The sequence below is a fragment of the Mobula birostris genome, chromosome 11 (assembly GCF_030028105.1).
Source record: "Mobula birostris isolate sMobBir1 chromosome 11, sMobBir1.hap1, whole genome shotgun sequence".
NCBI classification, from domain to species: Eukaryota; Metazoa; Chordata; class Chondrichthyes; order Myliobatiformes; family Myliobatidae; genus Mobula; species Mobula birostris.
In genome coordinates, this window is record NC_092380.1 from 35377681 (window position 1) to 35401695 (window position 24015).

At 41.4% G+C, this 24015-nt stretch overlaps 1 protein-coding gene across 2 annotated transcripts in view; it reads right to left on the reverse strand.

Moving 5' to 3' along the window:
- gga1 (golgi-associated, gamma adaptin ear containing, ARF binding protein 1) overlaps nt 1-22890 on the reverse strand; it is a 73520-nt gene extending 50630 nt beyond the window's left edge. For both annotated transcript variants that reach the window (XR_011887733.1, XM_072272094.1), the window contains exons 1-4: nt 22774-22890; nt 9841-9925; nt 7574-7649; nt 821-919 (exon numbers count right to left, since the gene is read on the reverse strand). Coding sequence is in view for 1 of the 2 variants with exons in the window: in XM_072272094.1 (XP_072128195.1) it covers nt 821-919; nt 7574-7649; nt 9841-9925; nt 22774-22816 (303 nt within the window). In the remaining variant the exon portion in view is untranslated. The remainder of the gene's footprint in view (nt 1-820; nt 920-7573; nt 7650-9840; nt 9926-22773) is intronic.
- Nucleotides 22891-24015: the final 1125 nt, after the last annotated feature.

Below are 24015 nucleotides of genomic sequence, written 5' to 3' on the forward strand. Positions count from 1 at the left end.
TATCCATCTCCTGGCTTGTGCTTTTCAATAACCTTTTCGCAGAGTTGGTTGGAGTGTTATTTTGTCTTCATGGTGTAGTTTTTGCCAGGATACTGACTCACCAACAGTTGAACCTTTCAGAAACATGTGTATTTTTACTACTATCAATTGAAACACCTTGACTTCACACAGGTGATCTCCTTTTAACTAATTATGTGACTTCTGAAACCAATTGGCTGCACCAGCGATGATCTGGTCTGTCATATTAAAGGGGGTGTACACTTATGCAATCAATTATTTTGTGTTTTATATTTGTAATTAACTTACATCACTTTACAGAGATCGGTTGTTTTCACTTTAATACGAAAGAGTCTTTATCTGTTGATCAGTGTCCAAAAAAGCCACTGCGATTCAATGTTGCAAAATAATAAGGCAAAACAAAAACTTCCCATGGCGGGGGTGAATACCTTTTGCAGACACTGTTTATATACTTCCTGTAATTCATGCTTGTTTTTTTCTTTCTGTATTATGCATTCTGATTCTGAAGTGTCGATCTAACAATTACAGATGCAGCCCCTATCAAATGTTAATAATTTTTGGGACTTAAATAGTGTTATTATACTGGGCTTCACACTGGCAACAAAATAAGGTGCACAACATTGGTGATTTACTGCAGGTTTCCATACTCATTACCAGCCTCATTGCAAAATACTATTCTACCTTAAAAAAACTCTGCTCAGAAATGTGAATCAGATGGCATCAGTCAGGCTGCTTCTTCTCTGGGCATCATTAAGTATAAGCACAGTACCAAGTCTACAGAGTCCCATGTGACATAACTTACCTTGGGCGACACCACTTTGATTAGTTCATTCAAAAATCTGAACTTTCCTACTTCATTATGAAATCTTTTGCCACAATTTTTCATACATGTCTCCAAGACCTAAATTAAAATGGGAAAGAATGGACCATATCATTAATATTGGACAAAAGTCAAACTTCTAAAGGTTTGAACATATTTTTACTTTTTACAGCACCATAAAGTACATTATTTTCTACTCCCTTGAACAACAACAGCAGGTGACTTGCATGTCAGAGTTAGGCTAGCACTGGAAATGCTCTATTATTTACTTAGGAATTTAACATTAGATAGGGAAAGTAAAGAGGAATTCTATGAAATTCGGTCCCACACCTTTTGTTAGAAGCATTGTTGGTCCAACTGTTTAATTCTCAGATTAGACTGCTTAATAACTCAAGTGCAAGCGGAGCGGCCATTCTGAGTGGCCACTCTTTTGAGTGCGCCAGTGTTTAGAGTGACTTTGGCTCATCAGGCCTGGTCGAGGTTAAGGATAGGGTAGGTTTCCCTCTTTCTGTTCGTCCTTATCTGTTAGGGCAGAGGAGTATCGTGAGACTGGCTCCAGGGGCAGTATTATGTTCTGTGTGTAGGATGTGGGAAGTCTGGGAGACTGGATAGACACATCCGCACCAGTGCAACAAGATGCAACACCTGAAAGAACGTATTAAAGAAGTGGAGCTGTAGCTCAATGACTTTCAACTCATACAGGAGAAGGAGGAGGTGATAGATCAGAGCTAAAGGGATGTAGTCATCCTTAGCTTGCAGGAGACAGGTAACTGAGCACACCTGTGGCTGTTCCCCTCAATAATAAGTATACAACTTTAGATACTATTGAGAGGGAAGATCTAGTGGGGGAGCCACTGTGACTGGGTATCTGGCACTGAGTTGGTACTATTGTTCAGAAGAACAGAGAGGTGAAGATGACTGCAGTGTTGACAGGAGATTCCATAGTTACCCAGAGGAACAGAGATGAGATTCTGTGGACGCGATAAGAGACACACGGATTACACATTGCCTCCCAGATGCCAGGGTCAAGGATGTTCCAGATCGGGTCCACTGCATTCTCAAGGATGAGGAAGAGCAGCCAGAAGTTTTGGTACGTATTGGCACTAATGACAAAGGTACACAAGGTGAGGAGGTCCTGAACAGAGATTATAGGGAGCTAGGTACAAAGCTGAAAAACAGGACTTCCAGAGTAGCAATCTCTGGATAGCTACCTGTGCCAAGTGCCAGTGAAGGTAAGAATAGGATGATATATCTTTGTGGCCAAGTTTGCAAACGATACAGAGGTGTAGGGTCGAGTGGTTTTGAGGAAGTAGAGAGACTACAGAAGAACTTAGAAAAAATTAGGAGAATCGGCAAAGAAGGGGCAGATGGAATACAGTGTCGGGAAGTGTATTGGCATGCATTTTGATAGATGAAAGGGTTGACTATTTTCTAAACGGAGAGAAAATACAAAAAGCAAAGAGACTTGTGAGTCCTCGTGCAGGATTCCCTAAAGGTTAATTTAGGGAATTAGCTGATTGTCGACTTCAGGAGAGGGAAACCAGAGGTCCATGAGCCAGTAATCATCAGAGGATCAGAGATGGAGAGGGTCAATAACTTTAAATTCCTGGGTGTCACTATCTCAGAGGGCCTGTCTTGGACCCATCATATAAATATAATTGCAAAGAAAGCACGACAGTGCCTCTACTTCCTCAGGTGTCTGCAAAGGTTCGGCATGTCACTGAAAACCTTGGCAAACTTCTACAGATGTGTGGTGAAAAGTGTGCTGGCTGGCTGCATAATAGCCTGGTATAGGAACACCAATGCCTTTGAGCAGAAAATCCTACAAAATGTAATGGATGTTGCTGAATCCATCAAAGATCCTCACCACTTAGGCCATGCTTTTTTCTCGCTGTTGCCATCAGGTAGAAGGTATAAGAGCCTCAGGACTCGCACCACCAGGTTCAAGAACATTTATTACCCCTCAACCATCAGACTCTTGAATAAAAGAGGATAGCTATATTCATTTAAGGATTTTGTTATATCATTATTTCATGTTAATTATTTACTATTTATTTATATCTTCATTTGTACAGTTTGTTCACAATTTATAGTTTCTGATGTTTATAGTTACTGTTCTAAAGATCTGCAAAGTATGCTTGCAGAAAAATAATATCAAGGTTGTATGTGGTGACATGTATGTACTCTGATAATAAATTTTATTTTGAACTTTGAATTTGCAGGTTGAGTCTTGTGGTGAGGAAGGCAAATGCTATTTTAGCATTTATTTCAAGAGGACTAGAATATAAAAGCAAGGATATAAAGTTGAGACTTTATAAAGCACTGGTGAGGCCTCACTTCGAGTATTGTGAGCAGTTTTGGGCCCCTTATCTTCGAAAGGATGTGCTGAAACTGGAGAAGGTTCAAAGGGAGTTAATGAAAATGATTCCCAGGATGGAACGGCTTGGTATATGAAGAGTTCTGGGCCTGTATTCACTGGAATTCAGAAGAATGAGGGGCAACCTAATTGAAACCTATCAAGTGGTGAAAGGCCTTGACAGAGTGGAGAGTGGACAGGATGTCTCCTGTGTGGGAGAGTCTAAGACCAGAGGACAAAGCCTCAGAATAGAGAGGTGTCCTTTTAGAACAGAGATGAGGAGGAATTTCTGTAGCCAGAGTGTAGTGAATCAGTGGAATTCTTTGCCACAGAAAGCTGTGGAAGCCAAGTCTTCATGTATATTTAAGACAGGGCTTGACAGATTATTGATTGGTCAGGGCATGAAGGAATACTGGCGGGGGGGGGGGGGCGTAGAGAGGAAGGTAGGAGGCTGAAAGGAAAAATAGATCAGTCATGATGAAGTGGTAGAGTAGACTCGATGGGCCATATGGGCTAATTCTGCTCTTATATCTTATGGTCTGAATTGTTATTTTCTTTGCCGTCATCTGCTTCTATTTTAAGTAGCTCTTATATGCATATAACAGTTTAATATGTCTACAATGGCTATACCATTCTAGAAAGTGCTGGAAGCTTCTTTATTATATTTTCTCATTGGTTAACTTGATACTACAGCATTTGAATGAGTGCTTTCTCATTGGTTACTCTTAATCTATAAATTTCAATGGAATTTTCATTATCTCTGGCCAAAAAAATAAAAATAAAAAAATATAAAATGGCCAAACAAAACAGTGACTGTCTTCTTAGCATCGTAGTTTTGTCTTTAAGTTTTATGCTACCAGCTTCCGCTCCTGCTTCCTTTGTTCTATCAGCACTTAATAAAACAACTGTGAAGCAACAGGTTACATGCTTCATTCCTAACTTCTGAAAGTACCTTGGATCAAAAACATCAGAATCCAACTGCTGCTTTCATGCAACTCTCTGAAACAGTTATCCCTCTACACATTTTCCTACAGAATGGGCTGGACAATGCTGTTCATAGGATATACAATGCCACTGGCAAAAGGCATCTTAAGCAAAAGCAAATGGAGAGTAATTAGGAAAGAAATCAAGATTCATTTTCCCTTCCGTATGGCTAGAGCTCAGAGTTCATCTGAGTGTCTCAGAGACAAAGAAAGGCCATCCATTGTAGAATGCAGCTCAGAGCACATCCTGTAATAGACATACTTCAAAGTAAGTAAATTACCAAAGTACGTATATGTCACCATATACTTCCCTGAAATTCACTTTCTTGTGGGTATTCATAGTACAACAAAGAAATAGAACAGAATCAACGAAAACCACACACAAAGACTTACAAACAACCAATGTGCAAAAGAAGACAAATTGAGCAAAAACAAATAATAAATACTGAGAACATAAGCTGTAGAGTCCTTGAAAGTGCATCCATAGGTTGTGGAATCAGTTCACTGATGGTGTGAATAAAGTTATCCTCACTGGTTCAGGAGCGTAATGGTTGAAGGGTAATAACTGTTTCTAACACAGGTGGTATGGACTTAAAACTCCTGTGCCTCCTTCCTGATGGCAACAATAGAGAGCATGGCCTGGATGGTGGGGCTCCTTGGTGACGAATGCTGATTTCTTGTGGAAGGACTAAGCCATATCTACTACTTTTTTCCATAGATGCTGCCTAGCTTGCTGAGTTCCTCCAACATTTTGTGTGTGTCGCTTTGATTACCAAGCTACGATACAACTAGTCCAGGGGTCCCCAACCTTTTTTGCACTGCGGACCGGCCGACCCGGGGTGGGTAGGGTTGTCAACGGGCAAGAGTAGCAGCCAGATACGTTGTTTACCCTGAGACTACAATGACCGTGAAGCCTTGCGCGGGCACCAGTGCGCATGCGCAATTTGCGCACGCGTGTACGTGCCGATTTCATTCTACAAATAGTTCTTGAAGATTCTGCACAGGGGGAGGGGGGTGTTAAACAACACCGGAATATAGGTGATAAGTGGCTAATACACTCAATCTTGTTTCTAAAGGGTTTATCTAACGAATTTAATATTAAACACATAGCGCATATTTTCCTCGCATGAATATAGCAATAAGTCAATTATCAGGGGAGCTTGAAGTAAGTGTTGAACGAACTTCCAGTAGAAGTGGTAGAGGCAGGTTCGATATTATCACAAAGAAAAATTGGATAGGTATATGGACAGGAAAGGAATGGAGGATTATGGGCTGAGTGCAGGTCGGTAGGACCAGTTGAGAGTAGCGTTCGGCATGGACTAGAAGGGCAGAGATGGCCTGTTTCCGTGCTGTAATTGCTATATCGTTATATAAGTCAATAGCATCATAACATTTTAAGTAATATTTGGATATTAAACACACAGCACATATTTTCCCCGTATGAACATATAATATCATTGCAACACACTAATATCGCTGAATCAGTGGGAGCGCTAGGCTGAATACTTGTTTCCTACAACAAGACAGTCCCATCGAGGGGTGATGGGAGACAGCGATACTTGAAGGGGGTTCCTTATGTCAACATATTTCCGCAGTTTAGTTTTCGTTGCATTTATTGCAGAGATACGTTGGAAATGGAAGCAACATTTTCAGTGCTTTCCTGGCTATCTCAGGATATTTAGTTAAGATGAAGCCACACTCAGGTTGGAAGAACAACACCTTATACTCCATCTGGGTAGCCTCCAACCTGATGGCATGAACATCGACTTCTCAAACTTCCGCTAATGCTCCACCTCCCCCTCGTACCCCATCTGTTATTTATTTTTATACACACATTCTTTCTCTCACTCTCCTTTTTCTCCCTCTGTCCCTCTGAATATACCCCTTGCCCATCCTCTGGGTCCCCCCCCCCCCGGTCTTTCTTCCCGGACCTCCTGTCCCATGATCCTCTCGTATCCCTTTTGCCTATCACCTGTCCAGCTCTTGGCTCTATCCCTCCCCCTCCTGTCTTCTCCTATCATTTTGGATCTTCCCCTCCCCCTCTAACTTTCAAATCCCTTACTCACTCTTCCTTCAGTTAGTCCTGACGAAGGGTCTCGGCCTGAAACATCGACTGCACCTTTTCCTATAGATGCTGCCTGGCCTGCTGCGTTCACCAGCAACTTTTATGTGTGTTGTCAGGATATTTAGCCTTGACTTTGATCCAGAATGCCGGCAGAGATGTTACATGAAACATTCTTTTCAGCCTGCCGTCATTTGCAAGCTCGGGGAGTTGATCTCCTTCCCACGCTGACATGGATGACGCGTGCGTTCAAGCTCAACAGCGCGTGACAGGGAATGAGGAAAGGTGCAGCTGACTCATATCGCCAAATCATATCGTTTCCTCGCGGCCTGGTAGTGCATGCTTTGCGGCCCGGTGGTTGGGGACCGCTGAACTAGTCAGTATGCTCTCCACTGTGCATCTATTGAATACTGTCAAAGTTCTAGATGACATGCCGAATCTACACAAACTTCTTAGCAAATCGAGTTGCTATTGTGTTTTCTTTGTAATGGCAGTTATACAAAGGATCCCTTTGCTCATCTATACCCAAAAGTACTACTATTAAAAAGCTTTATTTAGTCAGAAATTTCATGTTCTGCTGATGTTAAAAAATCATAACATCCTGATGAAGGGTCTCGGCCTGAAACGTCGACTGCACCTCTTCCTAGAGATGCTGCCTGGCCTGCCGCGTTCACCAGCAACTTTTATGGGTGTTGCTTGAATTTCCAGCATCTGCAGAATTCCTGTTGATAACATCCTGACTTGAGTTTTGGCCCCTTCCTGGAGGGTTAGGAAAAAATAGTTGTGCCTATAACAATGATGAACAAGTTACGAGGGGGAAATAGGCAACTGATTGCTGACCATAAATTACCAACATGTAAAGAAAGGTAATGCAATAAGTACACTGTCAGTCTTTAATGATTCCAGACAGATGCTTAGAACAAAAAATGCTTCTTATTCAATACTGGATATGGGCAAACTGAATCTCTGAGATGAGTGATTCTTATATTTATGCTGTAAATATAATGAATCTTATATATTTGTAACCGTTATTTGTTTTGTACAGATCTTGCAATGAAATGTGAACTATGCACAGAAGACATTTCAACCTGCATACTTCAGCTTAACTAGCAGTAAAGATATTTGAAGGTATTTTCACAATACTGACTTTGCAAAAAATCAAATTAAATAAAACTGAAACTACATTTTGATTTTTTATGGTATTCTAAAATATTCAACTTTAGGAAGTACATAAAGCTATGGCAGCTCTGGGTTGGAATGATTATACTCTTGTCAATTGTTGATGTCATTTCATACTCAAAAGCATTTTTGCACAAAGTGACTATCAATCTTACTGTTAAGGCTTGAATAGCTTCCCATTCTTGTGGGGACTGGATCTTATGTGCCAGAAATCTTGTAGCAAGCTGGGGTCTGGAAAAACAATTTTTATAAGATATACATATCACTAAAAATAAAGCAGAATGTAAAAAATAGGAATTTTACATTGCTACAAAAAAATCCATCATTTAAAAATTATTTCTACATATGTTAAAGGAACCTAAGCAGAAATAGGCAATGCAACAATGTGCAGCTCAATGTTTTACTCAGGAATGGCAAATAATTCTGATTAATTACTTTGATCTGCACGTTTTTCAAATGATCCCATTTGGCCAGTAGCAGGCCAAGATTTGACTCATAAAACTCCCCTTAGTCTATTATAGAAATACCTTTGATAAAGACTTGAGATTATGAAGCAACAGTTCAGGATACAGGAAGTGCACTATGCTGAGAAAGCCACAGGATGGGATGGTAGGGCAGAAAAGGTGGGATGAGTGGGGGAATGAGGGGTTGGCTGCAGAGATGATAATGAGTTGACTGAAATATGATGGGAGTCATGAAAAGTAGATGGAAGCCAAGAGATCAGTTGGTAGAATTTGGGTAGGGAAAAAAATCACTAGGAGAATATTGTTAAAGACACATACTTGGAGAAATCTGCAGTTCTTGGATTCTCAGGCTGCAGCTATGTAATGCTGAAATTGTTCTGAGTCCTCTAGTTAAATGTGGTATTCATAGGCCTTTTTTGGCACATCAAAATATTGTGCAAGTGATGTCAAGTGGTGCTGTTCACTATTTGATTACATTGCAAATACCCAGCAGCCTGTGTGTGCCCAGACATCATCCACATAGATGTCCTAGCAACAATTTCAGTCCATGATCACCTGGAACTGAAAATACCTCCAAAATACAGATGTCTAAGATACATTTCTTTAAGACTCTGCATCCTAATTTTTAGAACATGGAAGAGTAGAGCACAGGAACAGATTAAATTGGTACATAAATGCATACTAAACTACCGTTCTACCGATAAGCCCATGTCCCTCCATTCTCTGCATATTTATGTGCTGATCTATGAGCCTTTCAAATGCTTCTGTCGTATTTGCCTTCACCACCATCGAGGCAGCACATTCTAAGCATCCACCACTCCATGTAAAAAAAATTGTCCCCACATCTCTCATACGAACTTGCCCTCGCTTATCTTAAATGCATGCCCTCTAGTGTTTGACATTTCAACCCTCGGAAAAAGATTCAGGCTGGCCACTCTATCTAGGCCCTTCATAATCTTATAAACTTCTATCAAGTCTACTCTCAGCCTCTGCGACTCAAGAGAAAATGAATCAAATTTGTCCAATTTCCCCTCTTACAACATGGACTCTAATGCAGACAGAATTATGATGAACCTATCTGCACCCTGTCCAAATCCTCCACATGCTTCTTATGAGGTGGCAACCAGAAATGAATTTAATACTCCAGATGTGCCTAACCAGGGATTTATAAAGCTGCAACATAACTTTCTGACCCCTGAACTCAATTTACATAATTTGTTTTACCTCAACTCATAGCTTTGCATGCAAATCCTGGTGTAACTACTCTCTGAGCCAAGGCTGCCACAATATCTTTTGCCTCTTGAGAGAAATCACATTTTCACTGAAATACTGAGAAAGGTTGGTCACAGCCTGGCTCAATCCCCTCCAAATGACCACAGGTCCAGAAAATAAATGGCTTAGATTAACTGTACGAACACCATAAGACATGGGAACAGAATTGGGTCATTTAGCATTCAGCCCATCCAGTCTGCTATGCCACTCCATTCTGGCTGATTTATTATCCCTCTCAATCCCATTCTCCAGCCTTCTCCCTATAACCTTTGGCGCCCTGACTAATCAAGAATCTATCAACCTCTGCTTTAAATATATTCTATGACTTAGCGTCCACAAATGTCTATGATAATGAATTCCACATATTCACTAAAAAAATTCCACCTCATCTCTGTTCTAAATGGACGTCCCTCTATTCTGAGGCTGTGCCAGCACATCTTTTCTTAGATAAGGGGCCCAAATTTACCACAATACTCCAAGTGCAGTCTGACCAATGCCTTATGAAGCCTGTCTGCTCACACCTACAAGAAATCCTACATTTCTGCATGTTTTGGGGTCATTCAACATAACACCAGTTTTCCTTAACTCCTGGACGCATAAAAGTCAATGGTTATTACTGTTCAATCAGAAACAATTTTCTTAATAATCTCAACATTATGTATTGTGGAATTTTTTCCAATACCTACCCCTCCAATTCCTTGTTCAGCTGGTCACAGAATGCTTTAATCGAGTCCCAGTCCAGCTCTCGGTTTAAGGGGTTTGTGGCTTTATCTGCATTGAATACAACGAAATAAGACATTATTTTAACAATTAGATATAAACTAAAAGACTCAAGTAAACTCTAGTTCTGAAAATTATCGAGTCACAGAGTTATACAGCACAGACACAGGCCCTTGAGCCTAACTTATCCATGCTGACCAAGATGCCTTTCCAGCTGGTCCCAATTGCCTGCGACAACCCTGCCGAAGGGTTTTCAGCCTGAAGCGTTGACTGTACATTTTCCATAGATGCTGCCTGGCCTGCTGAGTTCCTCCAGCATTTTGTGTGTTGCTTCACAATGACCAGATTTCTGCAGGTTAACTCAACTTTTCAAGAGATTAAAACACCCTACAGCAGTTTGAGACAATCGTTTCATCACACTTTCAGATATAATTACCAGCAGCGCCAATTCTTTCCCTTGCCAGGTTCCAGAAGGCAAATGCAGCTCCAGACTCTGAACTTCAAAAGTCAGCTCTACAATGTTAATAGCTCAATTTGTTATTGTCTTATGGTTATCAGAATCAGTGCTGGTAAGTGCAATAGGCCAAATGGGCTCAATGAATTGTTATAAATGGCTTTTCATCTTCTAGCCCAAATTAACAGCTCTTTTAGAAGTTAGCAATCTCTTACAGGGATAATGGTCACTATGGGTGTTTTGAGGGCCAGTTTCTCAATTGCTGCACCAATTATGGTTTACAGACTCAACAGAAATCTGGGTCAAAGTGGAAAATTCCTGATATTCAAAGCAATCAGGGCAAAGGTAGAAAGCAGTTTCAATAATGATCATTATTGTCTTCTTATCTAGAGGATTGCTATCACTAATGATCTCCATTGTGTAGGCTTACACCTACAATAGGCCACATCATAAATCTGTAGCTTGTCTGAACTAGTGTCAGCTGGTCTCAACAGACCAAGGTTTAAAGTGTGAAGGTTGATCTTGTTCTCAACTGTTGTACTGAGCAGGTGGAGAAGGAATTGTCTTTCAGCTCCTTTGGAGGAGTGACAGGGCAGGGCTCTTATTTCTTCTGCTGATAAAATGGTCCCCTTGCTCAGTATTCTGAAGCACAATGAAGCCAATTGAACAAGGAACGGAGAGTTGCTCATGGAAATGAACCAGTCCTCAGCACAGAGGTAAAAAGGGAGGAGAAAGAAAGAAAGAAAGACATTTCACTGTCCTGATTAAGGGTCTTGGCCCAAAACGTCAACTGTTTATCTCCCTCCACAGATGCTGTCTGACTTGCTGAGTTCCTCCAGCATTTTCTGTGCGTTGCTCAAGATTTCCAGCATTTGCAGAATCTCTTGTGTCTATAACTATTTTGAGGTTGTTTGTTGGATTCTCACCCTCTTCCTTAGATCTCTACTTCAGTTTTTTGCCACTCCCCCGTGTGAAAAGTAAAATAATTGTGAATGCATAACTCAGCATAAAACAATTGACCATTCAGGGTATGGCCTGTCCATCCAATAAAGCTGAAACATGGAGGAAACAACTGCATTTTAATGAGTTTTTCCTGAAATACGTACACTAGCACTCCCAATACAAAAGCTCCAACAAACTGTGAGCATTTCTGACATAGCACATTTAATTCCAAACATGTTGAGATCTGCTTCATGAACAGAAAAACAATAACAACCTTGCTCATGAAGATGCAACAAATTTTGACAATACGTAAAACAAAGTATTTTCTCGGGCCAGCTAGTGGCGCAACTACATCTGTGTCGGACCCGGGAGCGGAGGTTCCCGGGTTCGAAATTAGTTGGGTCTGCTCCCGAGTACACTTTCCATCCGTGCCGGGTTGAGTGTCGAGATCGCAACTCGACCTCGTAAAATGTCTGTGTGAGGAGTGGCACACCACACAGTCTCTCTCTCGCTCCGTGTCTTGTAAAAAGCCATGAAAAAGACATCATCATGGACGCACGGACACGCAGACTCGCACGCACGCAGGCACACGCCAAAAAAAAAAAGTATTTTCTCATGGATTACAAAAACAATTCTTTTAAATAGGCATGATTCACTACAACCAGTGGATTGGTATGACCATAAGATATAGGAGCCCATCGAGGCTGCTCTGCCATTTCATCATGGCTGATCAATTTTCCTCTCAGCTCCAATCTCTTGCCTTCTCCCTGTATCCCCTCATGCCCTAACTAATGAATCTCTGCCTTAAATATACCTAGTGACTTGATCTCCACAGCTGCCTGCGGCAACAAATTCTACATATTCACCACTTCCTGGCTAACGAAATTCCTTCTCATCTCCATTCTGAAAGGGCATCCCTTACTCTGAGGCTGAGTCCTCTAGTCTTATACTCCCCGCCATAGGAAACATCTCCACCTCCACTCTATCGAGGCCTTTCAATATTCGACAGGTCACTCATCACCCTTCTGAATTTAAGTGGGTAGAGACCCAGAGCCATCAAATGCTCCTCATAAGCCTAAGCCAATCCTTTCAATCCTAGAATAATTTTCATGAACCTCCTCTGAACTCTCTTCAATGTCAGCACATCCTTACTAAAACTGCTCACTGTACTCCAAGAGAGGCCTCAACAGTGCCTTATAAAGCCTCAACATTGCATCTTCTCTTTTAGGATGTAAGAAGTGGTATACTACCTGTGACAGCACTACATTATAAAGCAAATTGTTTAACTATGATCTGTGCTGAAAATGAAGCTGACTTGCTTGGAATCATGATTCATTTCTCAACAGTTTTCTCCATTTGAAATAGCATGGGTTTACGCCCAACTGACAACACATAATATAACCTTCCCTGGCCTAGTGCAGCATTCTTACATTACAATAGTGACTACTTTTCATTAGTATTTCAATGGCTAAAAAACATTTGTGAAATGCTGAGATCAAAGGTTATCTTTGTTTTTCCACTTCTGTGAAGGTGCTGCATTAAATACTATATTGAAGATCCAGCAAGCCAACAGATGAACAGGTGTTTATCCAGATCTTCACCGATCTGTGAAAGGCTACATTAAATACTACATTGAAATTCCATCTCACTACACGAATAAACACAGAAGATTCCATATTGTTTGACAAGCAACTCAACAGAGGATACATTGCTCTCCTCTTGCAGACTCATGACCACCAGCCTCCACACCATCGAGGACATCTTCAAATGCCTCAAAAAGATGGCATCCATTATGAAGTACCTCCATTACCAGGGACATGCCCTCCCTCTTCTTCTTGTGACCAAAAAGGAGATACAGAAACCTGAAGAGACACACTCAGTGTTTTAGGAACAACTTCTATCCCTCCACCATCAGATTTCTGAATGGAAAATTTATCCATGCATACCACCTCACTATTTTTGTTCTTCTTTTGCTCACATTTTGTTCTGCTTACTTAATTTATTTTACATATGTTTACACTCAGACTCCGCATAATGATATCCCACATAGCAGTGATTTGTTACAACGTGGTTATTCTTTATTGAAAATTTTTTAAATGACAAAAATTTATTCTAAATGACATTTAAAACTTCTCAGGAGTAGCCACCATTACTACAAACATTTAATCAGCCAATGAGAGCTTTTTACATACACTGTGAACCATTCACAGCCAATCATGTATTAGGTCATGCTCTGCTTCCCCACATGTGTAAACACGTTTTTGCACCCTCACCAATTTATTCCTTTTTTTTCCACCGATAATGCCTGGCAAATAGCCTGCAACTTCCAGTGAGGGTAGTACATCTAAGATATCTGGGAAAAGCATTAGCATGGATGTGAAACTGCAAGTGATACAGCGTTTGGAAGCTGGAGAGCATCAGGTTGATGTTGGCGCCTCTTTGAAATTGGTTATATTGATGAGCAATTATAAAAAATGCAGACAAGATAAAAGCTTCTGCATCAACAACCTCAAAGTTACTATTAATGAAGGCAACGCGTTCAAGGAGCCACTTGCTTGAAAATAGACTAAATAAATGGGTGGAGGACCAAACACAAAGAAACATGCCCCTAAGGCAGCTGATAATAATGGAAAAGGCAAGAAGCATCTTCGATCATATTCAAGAAGATATGTCGGTAATATTCACAGTCAGCAGTTTGGTTTGGTAGATTTAAACAGCACAGTAACCTCCATAGCGTACATATCTCTGGTGAAGCAGCTAGTGCAGATAACAAGGCAGCCCAGGAATTTCCTGCAACACTGAAGACCATAATTGAAAAGGACGATTATCCTCCTGAGCACATCTTCAGTGTGGTTGAAATGGGCCCATTTTGGAAAGGAATGCCTTCTTGTACTTTCATCTCCTGAGAAGAGAAACATCTGGGGTTCAAGGCTGCAAAGGACTTAACCACAAAACTCCACAGAACTAGCATCACCACAATCACACAAATCATGGACCAGTTCATTGATAATGACCCTGACTGGGAATGAAGCAATAAGGCAAAAAGAGGTGTTCTCAGCATGATTTGCTGCTACTGAGAACTGCTTCATGAGAGGAAACTTAAGAAAAGGCAGTCAAATCTTGATGCCTACTTGAAAAAGAAGCCAAAGCTAGAGGACGACCCACAGCCTCTAAGATGTAACCACCACTGCTGCTGCTCCACTGATGTACAGGTTAGGCCTATTTCCGTGTTCGTCACTCCACGAATTACTGTGTATACAGAAAATAATCTATCATACATCTTATGTTTGTGTTTTTTTAAAAACCAGGCACACGTGTCCACTGATGTAATGTTACAATGACCCCGCATCGCGCTGATTTACATAGCGCTCCACCTCGGAGGACCACATCCTCAGCGTTAAGTGGGGTCTGAGTGTGGTTTCCTTTCTTCTGCCCCCGCTCTTTGAAAAGTGGAATGACTTTGCAATTTTCCAGTCCTGTCAAACCATTCCAGAATCTAGTGATTCTTGAAAGATGAATTACTAATAGCTTTACAATCTCTTTCAGCCACCTCTCTCAGAATCCTGGTGTACACCATTTGGTCCAAGTGACTTATCTACCTTCAGACCTCTCAGTTTCCAAGAACCTTCTCTCTAGTTATGGTAACTTGACACACTTCATGACCCCTGATACCTGGAACTTCCACCATACTGCTAGTGTCTTCCACAGTGAAGACTGGTGCAAAATACTTAATTTAGCTCATCCGCATTTCCTTGTCCCCCATTACTACATCTCCAGCATCATTTTCCAGCAGTCTAATATCCACTCTTGTCTCTCTTTTAATTTTTTGTATCTGAAGAAAGTTTTGGTATCCTCTTTAATAATATTATTGCTAGCTTACTTTTGTATTCCATCTTGACCTTGTTTATGGCTTTTTTAGTTGTCTTCTGTTGGTCTTTAAAAGCTTCCCAATCCTCTAACTTCCCACTAATTTTTGCACTATTATATGCCCTCTTCGGCTTTTACATCAGCTTTGACTTCTCTTGTTTGCCATGGTTGTGTCATCTCGCCTTTACAATACTTTTTTCTCTTTGGGATGTCAATATGTCCTGTGCTTTCTGAATTGCTTCCAGAAATTTCAGCCATTGCTGCTCTGCCAGTGTTCTCCCTCATGCCTCTGTAATTTGCTCTACTCCATTGTAATACTGATACATCTGACTTCAGCTTCTCCTTAAATGCAATTATATTATCACTTGCCCCTAAAGGTTCTTTTACCTTAAGCTCTTGCATCAATTCTGGTTAATTTCACAACACCCAATCCAGAATAGCTGATCCCCTAGTGGGCTCAACCATCAGCTGCTCCAAAAAGCCATTTCATAAGCATTCTAGAAATTGTCCCTCTTGGAATCTAGCTCCAAGCTGATTTTCGCTGATCTTCCCAATCTACCTGCATATTGAAATTCCCCATGACTACCGTAACATTGCCCTTTTGGCATGTATTTTCTATCTCCCATTATAATTTGTAGACTACTGCTTGTGGGTCTGTATACAACTCCCATCAAGGTCTTTTTACTCTTGCAGTTCCTTAGCTCTGTACACAATGATTCAACACCTTCTGACCCCACGTTACCTCTTTCTAATGGCTTCCAATCGTTCCTCCTCTTATGTTTACCCGGCTTTCCCATAAACTCATCTTCTCAACCAGTCGAGGTGGCAGAACTTTTCTGCATTTTTCCTGAATCCCTGCTGAATTTATTGAAGATTTGGCTCGGATCTGTTTGCAACATTTTCCAGTCTACTTTCCAAACATCTTAGCTTGCAAGCTACTGTAACGTAGCAATTAATGCAATGCTCTATAGTGCCAGTGACTGGGGTTCAATTCCTGCTACAGTCCGTAAGGAGTTTATACATTTTCCCAGTGGCTATGTGGGTTTCCACTGAATGCTCTCGTTTCCTTCACATTCCAAAGATGTAGAGTTAGGGTTAGTAAGGTGTGGTCTGCCCCAGCACATCCTCGGACTGTGTTCGTCTTTGATGCAAATGACACATTTCACTGCAGTTTTATTTGTCATATAAATATCAAGACATAATCTCGAAATTCTTTTAATACCTCCGAATCTAATTCAGTTGAATGGTCCAAAGTACCTCTCAGCACGTCCCCCCGCGCCCCGGCAAGCCCATGACAAACTATAGGCACTTTGCTGTGTGAGATATGGTATGTGATATGACCAGACAAATTACAGTTGCTGCTTTACGAAACAAGATCCTATGATACTGTTTGTTCGCACCCATCTCATTCCCCTTCAACTCTTCCTATATTTACATGATACAACTATTCAACGTTTGGGCCCATATTTCTGATGTTTGATATTCTCTGTGTTGTTCATTCGCATTTGATAATAATACATGTACTTTGAATCAACTCCTGTGGTACAATAATTGAAACAGGCATCTTGGAACCAACAGGAATGACAATTGATTAAACCATAAACTCAGGTAAAAACATAAAATACTGCTGACCCCAGTTTATTTTCATTTTTCTTTCATAAAATATATCTAATGTGCACAGGGATTTTTTTTGTGGACAGGGAGGGGAGTTAGAGATCAGGTTAAGGTTTAGGAACAGGGATGTGGAGGAGTTAGAGGTCAGGCCTCTGCTCCACACACAAAGTCCAGAGATGTGGGTAGGTGACGAAGGGCACCCAGAGTCCAAGCTTCCTCTCTGCGCTCAAGGGCCACCGGTGTGGACAGTTGACAAAGGACATGGGTGATGTTGGGCAAGTCGGGGGGGGATCCTGGAATTGGATTCCCGTGTGAGAAACATGCATGAGGAAGCATGAGGACTGATCAGTTGGCAAAACCAGAGGCAGGTTCATTGGCTTATTGGTTTGGAAGGGCCTGTTACTATCCTGCATCTCCAGATAAAAAATATAAATACAGAATTGGCATTTCTATATTTGTTACAATCATTCAGCAGTTGGATTGAAGTGGAAAAGTATCTTCATTTATACAATAATCACATTCTTTTCAGATAGTCTCAAAATGAGGCAATCAATAAAGTGCTCTAAAGGTGTTTACAACCAAAGGTCACAGCCTCAGAATACAAAGACATCCCTTTAGAACAGAGATGAGGAAGAATTTAGAGAGCCTGAGGGTGGAAAATCTGTGGAATTCATTGCCACAGATGGCTGTGGAAGCCAAGTCATGTTTAAAATGGAGATTGATAGGTTCTGGATTAGAATTGGCATCAAAGGTCATAGGGAGAAGGCAGGAGAATGGAGTTGAGAAGGATAATAAATCAGCCACCACTGATGACAGACTTGATGGGCCAAATAGCTCCCAAGTTTATATGGTATAAAAACATTTGAGAATAATCAAGTCACAGCTACAAGAGACTACAGATATTGCAATCTGGTGCAACAAACGATCTGTTTGAGGACCTTAGCGGTTTGAGCAGCATCTGTGGGAGAAAAGGAACTATCAACGTTTCAGGTCAAGACCCTGCAACAAGCCCAATGTTACACACTGATGTCAACTGGTAAACTGAATAATACAACATGATGCCATTGGGCAAGATGATGCGTTGAATGGCCTAAGTCTGCTCCTGTATCTGTTTTTATTGTCGTTTTGAACATTATCTTCGACCTAGCGATAACTGTCCCAGTCTTTTTCAGAATGGAAGAGAGTGAGTTTCCATGACCACAGCAGGGTTACCAGATTGGCTTTTATCATGCCAAATTCCAGAAAGCTGGCTTTTTCTAATTTGGGTGGTGTCAGAAAAATTCATTTGGCTTTTTGGCTTTTCCCCTTTTCGCCTGGCTTTTCTACATGCTAAGACTATCTGCACGAAAATTACATACCATCATTTTTCTAAAACATTTTCCTTCCAGAAAAATGTTTTTTGGTCAGTTACATTGGGCAATATTTCTGCCGCCAAAAGTCTGGGCAAGAAGGCGCCAACCGGCAAGTCAGCAACACAATCACATGCCCACCCGTCCGGGCGGGTGCAGTTTTTCCTCGGACCTCCGAAGTGTTTAGATGTGATTTATAATTATACAAATTGACCGTGAAGTGTACTTTCTATATGTAATAACGTATTGTGGTGAAACTGTGATGCCTTCGGATGTTTTTACAGGTGTCCCCCGCTTTTCGAACGTTTGCTTTACGAAACCTCACTGTTAGTACCCTACATTAGTACCGTTTTCGCTTAATTAAGCGCGCGAAAAAATCAGTGCGCGATAAAAGGCAGCGCACCCTGAGCAGCCACTCTCCCCCGGATAAGGGTGTTACATTTATGGTAAAACTAGACATAATTAAGCGCTTTGATCGTGGTGAACGAAGTAAGGACAACGTGAGTTTGGCTTGTGGAAGCTGACGAACATGATGTTGAAGAGGTTTTGGCAAGCCGGGAAGCACACAGCACATCTTTAAGAAAAAAGCCGAAATAAACATGCTAATTAATTAGGTGCCGCTGACACGTAATTGTCGGCCCAGATCAGAGACGACACAATCGGAAATCGGCACTGATCTGGGCTGACAATTACAGGCGGCACCTAATTAATTAGCATGTTTGTTTCGGCTTTTTTCTTAAAGATGTGCTGTGTACCTCCCGGCTACTGCTGGACCCCTGCGTTCTTCGCGGCAATGTATCGCTCAGCGGCCCGGAGGGTGGGGGCCACTGCACCACCCAAACTCTGACAAGTCTAACGCACCATCATCAGTGTGCTCGGCAAGCTGTCTTCCCGATTCCTGTAAGTGATACTACATTGTACATACATTATTTCTACTTTATATAGGTTGTGTATTTTTACGTGTTATTTGGTATGATTTGGCAGCTTCATAGCTTAAGGGTTACTGGAGAGCGCTTGCGTGAGATTTTCTGTCGACGGCACTTGCGTGCGATTTTCGCTACGGAGAGCAGTGCAGTAATGACTGTGGAAAAGTATTTCTACTTTATATAGGCTGTGTATTTATCATATCATTCCTGCTTTTACTATGTGTTACTTTTATTTTAGGTTTTATGTGTTGTTTGGCATGATTTGGTAGGTTATTTTTTGGTCTGCGAACGCTCACAAAATTTTCCCATATAAATAAATGGTAATTGCTTCTTCACTTTACGACATTTCGGCTTACGAACTGTTTCATAGGAACGCTCTACCTTCGGATGGCGGGGGAAACCTGTATAAATCATTTATTATCAACACCCATGGCCATGTCATTAAAGAAATGGAAAGCTTCTTACAATAGCAATCGTAAGTACAATACCAAATGGGAAGAAACATTTGTATGGGTCCAAAAGGCTGCTGATGGACTGGAGGCAGCTTATTGTAAATTGTGCCACTGCACCATTGTACCAAGAGCTAGCAACCTTTCAGATCATGAAAAATCAGAGAAACACAAGCGGAGAACTCCATCACAAGGCCAGACACAATTTAATGTAACAAAGATCCTAGGCAAGATAACGATAAAGTTAAGGCTGCAGAGCTGCAAATTGCTGTAAGCATGACCTGCCATTGTGCGATACGTACAGTTGACCACCTGAGTGAAATCATGATAGCACATGGGCATGGGAGTACACTGGAGCACATAAAGTTACATAAAACTAAATGTGCATGCTTAATCAGAAACATCACTTCGCCTGCACTGAAAACTGATCTCATTGATGACTTTCAGAACAAGAAATATGCCATCATTATAGATGAATCTACTGACATTTCAACACAAAAACACTTGTGTATTTTAGTTTGATTTTTAACTGACAGGGCAAAGGAAATTGTAACTGGATTTCTAGTTTAATTCCGGTGCAAGAGGCTACAGGAAAAAACATATTCAATTTGATTGATGAGGAAATCAAAAGATGTGGCCAGAGTCTTGCAAATTGCATTGGTTTTGCATCAGATGGTGCACCAAACTTTGGGTGCAACAGCTCTGTGTGGTCTAGACTAAAAGATGTGTCTCCTTTCTGTGTGCAACTCAAATGTATCTGTCGTTCGCTGGCACTGTGCATTCAATATGCAGTATCCAAGCTACCATCAAATATTGGATTTTTGCTGTCAGAAATACCCAATTGGTTTCGCCATAGTGAATTAAGATGAGAAGCATACAAAGAATTGTTTAGAGTGATGAACACAGCTACAGAATTTGAGCTAACCCAAACTGCCCCCCTCCCCTTTGAAAAGCCTTCATCTACTTGGTGGCTTGTGTGTGGAAAGGTCATGTTTAATATTTTGATGAACTGGGAAGCATTAAAGACTCATTTTACTTCTGCTGAACTAGCCCAAAGTCTGATACAAAATTCAAAGCAAGACTCCTAAAGGAAATGTTGTCAGACTACAAAAATGACTTGTTCTTTGAGTTTGCGACACCTGTTGAGTAGGAATTTGAAAGACTGAACAGCCTTTTTCAGCAAACCAAAGCTGATCCTCATGAATTGAAGCAACAAATATTCTTATAGGGGAAGAGTCTTCAGAACAGACTGTATGATGCCAAAAGACAGAGAAAAAAATTCATGAAGTTGATTTTGGTATCAAAGTCCTAACAGCATATAATAAATTCCTACAGCAGAACAACAGTGCTGAGGCCCATCTAGAAATAAAAAATGTCAAAGAAAGATATACGTCTATGCTAGAAGCAGCTCTGAGTCAAGTTATATGTAGACTTCCGTCGGCGAGAGAGACATTTGAAAGTTTATCAAAATTGAGCAGTGATAATTTTAAATCAAGCTTCAAGGCCCATGTTTTCCGAGTTACCTTGCAGGAAACAACATCAGCACTATTGAAGAAGAACAAAGAAAAATGCCTTTTGTGGAATGGAAAGAAGGTCGATTTAAGAAAGATGGACTCCCTACAGACACTGAAGAGTTTTGGATTGGCGTACTTCAGCATCAGGCACTTAAAGAGGTTGCCACCTTTGCCCTTACTTGCCTAATAACCCCTGTCAGCAACATTGTAGTTGAGAGGATGTTTTCTCTTGTATCCCCAGTTAAAAGGAAGACAAGAAACAGAACAGTCATACTTTACTGATTCCGAGGGAAATTGATTTTCGTTACGGTTGCACCAACCAAGAATAGAGTATAAATATAGCAATATAAAACCATAAATAATTATATAGTAATATGTAAATTATGCCAGGAAATAAGTCCAGGACCAGCCTATTGGCTCAGGGTGTCTGACCCTCCAAGGGAGGAGTTGTAAAGTTTGATGGCTTCCTATGACGCTCAGTGTTGCATCTCGGTGGAATGAGTCTCTGGCTGAATGTACTCCTGTGCCCAACCAGTCCATTACGTAGTGGATGGGAGACATTGTCCAAGATGGCATGCAACTTGGACAGCATCCTCTTTTCAGACACCACCGTCCGACAGTTCAGTTCCACGCCCACAACATCACTGGCCTTACGAATGAGTTTGTTGATTCTGTTGGTGTCTGCTACCCTCAGCCTGCTGCCCCAGCACACAACAGCAAACATGATAGCACTGGCCACCACAGACTCGTAGAACATCCTCAGCATCGTCCGACAGATATTAAAGGACCTCAGTCTCCTCAGGAAATAGAGATGGCTCTGAATGTTCTTGATGCTATTGTGAGAATGAGGGCAGAACTATTGCTTTAAGCAAATGTTGCAAAGATTTCACTGCATCTCCAGAAATAGTAAAAAAAAACTTCACAACGGACAAGGTTTATGCCGATTGTTCCACTGATTCCAGTGAACAGGATAGCAATGACCTGGATATGGAGCTTTTCATGTGATGTGAGTATGGGGGAAAAGTATTGGAATCTGTCTGGCTTTTTTCTGGCATTGTTTAGCTTTAAGTTAAAATTTAAATCTGGCAACCTTGGTCCACAGACAAATCCTTCTACTCTTCACCCAGACAGTGCAAAAATCCAGGTTGTTGCTTACGTCTCAGGTATGGGTTTTGCATTGAAAATCAAAGGGGCAAATGTAACGTGGCAACCTGTCTACACAATTTGTATGTCGCTGCATTTAAAAGTACAAGATGCATTTTAGCTGGAGGAACAGACTGCTGAAGGGATGAAACACATCCAGCAGCTGCCATTAGCCCGAGTATAGCTCAGCAGCTCATGTCCCACCCCAACATTAACATGATTGGCGGGCGCCGCCTCCCTAACAGAAGTTTTCCCATTCATTGGTCAAAACCCCTAGCTATAGCACGCGTCATTCCCACCTGATAAGCCAAAGCCACTGTCAATCATCAGCACTAACCCACCCTCCCATAATTTCCGGATTATTCCGCCACTTTCAAAGTAAATAAAGGACAGCCTTCAATAGAAAACTATTTACATTTAGAAGAGACAATAATTAAAATCTTAAAGCCGGTTTAAAATGAATGCAATGCTTCGGCCGGATTCCCTTCCAGAATATTCCAGGACAAATTTCAGAAGGTTCTATATGCTGGATTCGAGACCCAGTTTGCACATAATTCAGCTCTCAGCCCGCGCGTATTTCAAACACTAATCAGTGTCTCTTTTCCTGCTTTTATTCTGCAGTTTAGCCGCGTCTCACTCACTCAGCTGCGCCTCCAGACTCTCCTCCTCCGGCGGAGCCGCCATCTTGGACCATCCACTCTCGCGAGAGTTCCTCCGCCCTGGACGCCGAGATTCGGCAGCACCTACGTGTACTCTTAAAGTAGTAAACAATTCCCCTCTGCCTTCTTAAAGCGGAAATGCTAAGTGCACACAGACCAAATGAGAAATAATTATATATTCAGACATCCCACCTCTCCCGGAAGATCCGGGAGTCTCCCGCATATCGATAGTGGCTCCCTGACGCCCGGAAATTATATACAATATCCCGGAAATAGATTTTTTTGAGAGGGAGAGGGAGGGGGAGAGTGAGCATACGGATTGGTCTCTCTTCGTGCTAAGAGTGGTCCCCAACCACTGGGCCGTGAGGAAACAATATAATTTGGCGATATGAAATGATATGAGTCATTTTCACCTTTCCTCATTCCCTGTCACAAACTGTTGAACTTGAACGCATGCGTCATCCATGTCAGCGCGGGAAAAAGATCAACTCCTCGAGCTTGTAAATGTCGGCGGGCTGAAAAGTATGTTTGACATAACATCTCTGCCGGCATTCTGGATCAAAGTCAAGGCTAAATATCCCGAGATAGCCACGAAAGCACTGAAAACGTTGCTTCCATTTCCAACATCATATCTCTGCGAAGCGGAGTTTTCTGCAATGAATGCAACGAAAACTAAATCGTGGAATAGACTGGACATAAGGAACCTCCTATGAGTATCACTGTCTTCCATCACCCCTCGATAGGACCGTGTTGTTGCAGGGAAACAAGCCCAGGGCTCCCACTGATTCAGCGATATTGGTGTGTTGCAATGATTTTATATGTTCATACAGGGAAAATATGCACTGTGTGTTTAATATCCAAACGTTTCTTAAAATGTTATGATGCTATTGACTTATCACCTATATTCCGGTCGTGATTAACACCCGCCCCACCCCGGTCGGCTGGTCTGCAAGAATATTGTCAATATTAAATCGGTCTGCAGTGCAAAAAATGTTGGGGACCCCTGCTAAGTAGACCTATCAGTTTTCTCTGTGGGCGGGCTTTACAATCGACCTCAAAAATAATGACAGTGTTGCTCGCTGCACTGTTTGCAACAGTGACTTTTCTATTGCCCATGGTGGGTTAAAATGTAAAAGATATGTTGAGGTGAGTTTAACAAGTGTCATTACAGCATAGCTAACGTTATTTAAACTAGCCGGCTGGCTGCTAAGGAGCTACGCTATT